The sequence below is a fragment of the Gossypium hirsutum genome, chromosome D01 (assembly GCF_007990345.1).
Source record: "Gossypium hirsutum isolate 1008001.06 chromosome D01, Gossypium_hirsutum_v2.1, whole genome shotgun sequence".
NCBI classification, from domain to species: domain Eukaryota; kingdom Viridiplantae; phylum Streptophyta; class Magnoliopsida; order Malvales; family Malvaceae; genus Gossypium; species Gossypium hirsutum.
The window spans coordinates 47,898,279-47,904,656 of record NC_053437.1 but is presented as its reverse complement, the minus strand read 5'-3'; the positions used below and the strand labels follow the sequence as shown (position 1 = coordinate 47,904,656).

At 31.1% G+C, this 6,378-nt stretch overlaps 1 protein-coding gene across 1 annotated transcript; it reads right to left on the bottom strand.

Annotated features, from left to right (window-relative positions):
- Positions 1–2,884: 2,884 nt before the first annotated feature.
- On the bottom strand, positions 2,885–4,021 carry LOC107921750 (putative uncharacterized protein DDB_G0271982). Its single transcript, XM_016851567.1, has 2 exons — positions 3,937–4,021; positions 2,885–3,345 (listed from the first exon to the last, which is right to left on the bottom strand). The coding sequence occupies exons 1-2, from the start codon at positions 4,019–4,021 to the stop codon at positions 2,885–2,887; spliced, it is 546 nt and encodes a 181-aa protein (XP_016707056.1).
- Positions 4,022–6,378: the final 2,357 nt, after the last annotated feature.

The following is a 6,378-nucleotide window of genomic DNA, read 5'->3' as shown; positions in this document are numbered from 1 at the left end:
GAGCTTCATACAGTGTCATTTGAATACTTGATTGAAAACTATTGTTATATGCAAATTTTGCAAGTGGTAGATATTGTTCCCAATCACTATCAAATTCAATAATACAAGCTTGTAACATATCTTCCAACAATTGAATCACTTGTTTTGATTGGCCATCTGTCTGAGGATGAAAGGTTGTGCTGAAATTCAATCTGGTGCCAAGTGATTCATGTAACCTCCTCCAAAATCTTACAGTAAATTGAGGATCACAGTCAGAAATAATAGACTTTGGCACACCATGCAATCTCGCTATCTCAACTATGTATAATTCTACAAGCTTATCTAGTGACCAATTTGTCCCCACTGGCAAAAAATGAGCTAACTTCATCAATCGATCCACTATAACCCATATTGCGTTATGCATCTTTCGAGTGAGAGGTAAACCACTGACAAAATCTATAGTTATTCTATCCCATTTCCACTCATGAATCAATATAGGCTGGAGTAAACTCGTCAGAACTTGACGTTCAGCTTTCACCCTTTGACAAGTTAGACACTTTGTATCATATTCTGTAATCTCTTTCTTTATACCTAGCCACCTACACAATTCTTGCAAATCCTAATACATCTCGGTACTTCCTAGATGCATAGGATAAGGACTATTATGCACCTCTCGAAGTATCTCATTCTTCAATTCAACATTGTTTGGCACAAAAATTATTTCATGAAATCTTACACAACCATTATCCCCAATATCCAAGTCTCCTGAGCTATTATGCTCAATTGATATTTGTTTTTCCATCACCTTCTCATCATTTTGTTGAGCCACTCTAATTTTCTCAATTAGCTATGACTTCACTTTTAATTCAACTAATAATGCACCATTATCACAAACACTGAACTACGGAAACATTGATCTCAATTGAGTAAAGGAATTTTGGCTCAAAGCATCAGCAACAACATTTTTTTTCTTGAATGGTAATCAATCACACAATCATAATGTTTTAACAGCTTTATTCAACGACATTGTCTCAAGTTTAATTCTTTATGAGTGAGAAGATATTTCAAACTTTTGTGATCTGTATAAATGTAGCACTTTTCACCATATAAATAGTGTCTCCAGATTTTTAATGCAAAAACCACTGCTACCAGTTCTAAATCATGCGTCGACTAGTTGTGTTCGTATAGTCTTAGTTGTCGTGAAGCATATGCAATCACTTTTCTATCTTGCATCAAAATGCAACCAAGACCATTAAGCGAAACATCACTATATGCTACAAACTTTCTCGATTCTAAAAATGTTAACATTGGAGCCTCTATCAACAATTTCTTCAGCATATTAAAGCTTTCCTGACACCACTCATCCCATTTGAATGGTACATTCTTCTGGAATAGTCAGGTCAAGGGAAAAGCTATCTTTTAAAATCCTTCAACGAGTTTCCAGTAGTATCCCGCTAATCTCAGAAAACTGCGAATCTCTTAAACATTTTTCGGTTGTTTCCATTCCAAAATGGCCTCAACTTTCTTCGGATCTACATGGATACCTTCGGTTGAAACCATATGCTCGAGGAAGATTACCTCAGATAACCAAAACTCACATTTACTAAGTTTCCCATAAAGTTGTTTTTTTCGTAATTTTTGCAATACAATCCTTAAATGTTGATCATGCTCCTCCCCAGTCTTTGAATACAATATAATTTTTTTTCTTGGGAAAATGAAAAAGAATATTTTTATAATTTTTTTAATTTTCATAATTTTTCCAAAATGTTTATAATTTTATAATTATTTACAATATTTATTATTTATTTTTTGTATTTTAAAATTTTCTATAACTTTTATGTAATTTTTTATACATTTTGTACAATTATTTATCAATTTTTAATCACTTTTATTATTTTATATATTTTAAAAAATATATTTATTTTTATATATTTATTAATTTTATGATTTCCATTAATTTTTTTATATTTTTCAAAAATTTATAAAGAAATATCAATTTCTCAAGTGTGCAACCATAACATGTCATGTGACAAACATAACCTAAAAAATAGAAAAAAATAAAATCATTAAACTTTAACAATTAATTGTTGAAGTTAACAGTCAAATGATCTAATTGAGTGTATTTTACTATTCAAGGGTACAGTTGGATGCAAAAAATAATAGGGACTTCATTGATTTTTTTGAAAAAGTTTAAGGGCTTTGTGTTCACTTAAGCCATTGTTAGAATATTAATCATATAAAAATTACAAAAGAGTATAGAATTCTTTAAGTTTTATATTGGCATTGGTGGATCACTCCTCTAATCCCCCTATTTCTAGTTTACATATAGCTTCGTATTTTCCTTCTTCTATTGCTTTTTTTTTCATTTAGAATTTCTTACACGAGTTTTTTTATAAGATTTTATTTTTTAAATATTAATCTATCATTTCTCATGAAGATTTCTTTTTTATAAACATCCCATTAACTTCTTTATAATACTTTTTTACTTTTTTTTTTATTTTCATACTTTTTATTTAGATAATGTTTAGGGTAATTATTTAGGGTAAATTACACCAGCAGTCGCTCAACTTTGATGCAACGACAAAACAATCATCTAATTTCAATCCAGTCACTCAACTTTCGAAAAGTAACAAATCAGTCACTAATGTTATCGAAAAGTGACAAATCAGTCACCCATTAACATTTTCCGTTATAGGCCTAACAAGACTGGTGACGTGGCTAGTTAACTAGCTAATGTGGCCAATTAACTTGCCACGTTGGATGAGAAGCCAAAGGATCTAAGGTAAAAAGATGGATTGATTTATGGTAAAAAGAGAAAGGATCGGTTGCGTCTTTACTTTTCTCCTTCTCCTTATTTTTCTTCTCATCTTTCTCTTCATCTTCTTCTCCCTCAACCTCTTTCTCCTTATGCTTCTTTTATTTTTTTCTTCTTCTCTTCTTTTACCACCTCTTTATCTTCGTGATTTCCTTCTTTCTTCATCTCCGCCTCCTTGTCTCTTTCCTTTTTCTTCTCTGTGTTCTCATCACCTTCTTCATCTTTGTGCATCTTCTCATTGTTCTTTTTTTTCTCCTCGTTATTCTTCATTTCTCCTATTTCACTATCCTCGTGTTTTTCCTTATCCTTCTCTTTATGTTTCTGTCCCTTATCCTCCTTATGCTTCGACTTTTCCTTCTCCACTGATTTGGTAATCTTCTTTTCCTTCTCATAGTTTGGCTCCATATCCTTCACCTTCGCTTTGAAATGTAGTTCTTCCTTCTTCACCTTTTTTCCTTTGCTGACAATTGATTCAAATGTACCTTGCAACTTAGAACCCTTTGCCACAAATCGAAACTCGAATGTAAGTCCTTGATTTTTTAGCAAATTCCCTAAAAAAATGCCAGATATATATAAACACAGACAAAATACAACCAAACATGAACAGACTATAGGATTCATTAAAATACACAACATGATGGTTGGTACATTACAACTATTGGCATTACACATAAAAGCAAGTTTAGCACAAAACTTCTAATAGTAGAAGCATGATGTTCAAAGATTCAAACAAAAAAGTGATCTAGCTTTTATGCAATGATGAATTTGTGCCCTTCAACTAACTTGATTCTGAATACTTTCACTACCACCATATGTTGAAAAGAAGAGAAAAATAAACCACAACGAAACCCAAAAAAAAAGTTGTACTAATTTGATTCAACTAAATGAGAAAGCTGACATTTCAAGCAAATATAATAGCAGAAAAAATAGTGGTGGCATAAATGGTTTCAATAATACATCAACACAAGTTTTTCCATATCCTTAGCATTTTCTTACTCCCTATACCTATTTTACTTCCAAGAAGAAGGTTAATATAGACCGATGACATACACATGCGTAAAAGAAATGGATTTAGATATCAAAAATATTTTCCAAACCTAGTGCGACATTGTAACCTTGCACAATTAATCATACTATACTACTGTAGGGAGTAGAAACTCCATTGCTACTAGATTCAACCACTCTCCAGTCATCATTACAACCCCTACAACCTAGAGGACAAGCCATTACAAACTTGAATTATTGTAAGAAGAAACAAATTAAGAAGTTGCTACTAGACCAATGCAAAGGAACAATTTTATGAAGATGATTTAAAGGGAATGAAAGAGAAGCACATGCTTCCTGAAATATATTGATCATTTTCCTTAAATCTAAACTATAATTATGGTATTAACCAAATTAAAAATAGAACTTGTTATTCGTTTTTGGAGGAGTATCTAAAGATAACTTTACAAACCAAGAAAAAAAAACCCAGATTCAAATTCCCAAAGAAAGGATCAATAAAAATGGAACCTTTATACTAGCAAGCAGTCAGAAAAAGAAATGGGTAGAATAGATAATCAAGAAAAATGTTGAAACAACCAAAAACCAAATCTAGAGAGGTATGCACCTTGAGTGGCTAAAAGGGGAAGATGCAAAGTAAAGATGAGAAGAAAAGAAGAAGAAGAAAGACAAGGAGAAAGAGAAAGTAAAGACCCTCCAACTGGTCGGTTAAATGACAGCAGTAACTTGTTAAATGGCATGTCACTTTTTCGTTACATCTGTAACAAAAAGCGGTTAGTAGGACTAATTTGTTATTTTTCAAAAGTTGAGTGACTGAATTGAAATTAGAGTGACTGTTTTGTCAGTTGCATCAAATTTGAGTGTTTGTTGGTGTAATTTACCCAATTATTTATATACCCCTTTTTAAGTTTGTTAGATTTTGAATATATATAGCTTTACATGTGATGCATCATTTTATTATTCTTTTTGTTAAATTTATTGGTGTAACATTTCGAAATTAAAAAAAAAATACTTACTTTGTAGCAATGTAACTAAAAAGATGTTGTAATGAGCCTAAATTTAAACAAAATATTGTTAACAGTTAGACTTAAATTTTAAAATCTCAAAAGCAGAAATGCCAAATTCCTATAAATAAAAGTACAGGAAATAAATGCCAAACCACCTGAGTGCTAGGTCCAATGTGAGTAGGATTGCTGAGCCATTCTTCATAATCGGAAAAATGAGCATTGTGAAAATACATGCCACTCAGCCAAAGTTAGATGATGGAGAGTTGGCTGAAACGGGTACTAAATATTTTGCGAGACATCTTCTCCAAATCACTGGTATGGCTATTGAAAATGTGAGCATCGACATGTAGGTTCTAGATCCAAGTAGTAATATCGGGTCTCTTAGCTATTGTTCTTGAGAAATGGCCCGGCCTAACCCATTCCTCTAAAGAAGTTTTTATGGGATCCTTATCTACCAAAATTTTTACTTCTAATTCCGGCGAATGAATTTTTTTAACATTTAGTTATTATATAAATTTAAACATAGTTGAAATAAAATATTTAAAGATAAAAACAAATAACTTTATTTTATTAATTGCAATGCATGATTTTTGAAATTGAATCGATGGTCAAATCGGACTTGCCACCAATTTTCGGTTCAATCGATCCAATCAGCTCAATTAGCTTCTTATCTTGATTTAATTGGTTTAGATCAGTTTACTTAAAAAATTGATTTAACTCCTTTTGTCTAAATTGATATACTAATCGATTTTCGATTTAATTGATAAATCTATTTCTTTTCTAACAATAATAAAATAACGTCATGATATTCATTTCTTTTCTAATATCATCATCAGATAATATATATATACTTTGTAGCCGTTGTATATTCACATTGAGTTATTATTTCTTTAGTTGCAATCATTAAGTAATTCTTTGATCGGAAAGTCCCTAATTCCCATGTTAGAGACAATTAAGGCAAAAAGGCAGATGGGGTCAAAAGTAAGGGGTTAGCAAAGAAAAGTTGCATGTGCGTCTCCAAACTTGGTAAATGGGTTGCTTTGGTACTACAATATCAATGGCCGCACTGCCACTCTGTATTCAGAGATGGACACCAGCTTGCCCATTATCCTTTATCCTGTATTCTTTTGTATATTGCAGGACCACCACAGTTTCAAGAGCATGAACTCACTCATTTATTTAGACAAGCCAATGAGGTTGCTAATTTAGGATCTAGAAATGGATCATTAGAGATTTAAATACCAACCTTAATTCAACTGATTATTCATATTATTATCTAGGATTAATTTATCATTTAGTAATTGTGTTTAATTTTATATTTGAATTTAATTTTTATTTTTATTTGATACTCAAATTTAATTTTAGAATTTAATTTAGTATTTTAAATTAAACGGCATTACATGGTTTAATGAATATTTGACAACCGTGTTTTAGTAAAAAAAATATAGCCACTAAATTGGAAAAAAAATTCAAGTACCAAATTAAAAAACTCAGATGCTAAATAGTATATTAATCCTACTATATCTATCTATATTATATGTATAAGTTCTGATTGAGTTGATGTCACCCATAATT

Bases quoted from the DNA above. Each gene is read 5' to 3' on its own strand.
- LOC107921750 (XM_016851567.1), bottom strand. From the start codon at position 4,021: ATGGCTTGTCCTCTAGGTTGTAGGGGTTGTAATGATGACTGGAGAGTG. The intron at 3,346-3,936 runs GTAGTATAGTAT...GCATTTTTTTAG, and splicing joins TGGAGTTTCTACTCCCTACA to GGAATTTGCTAAAAAATCAA.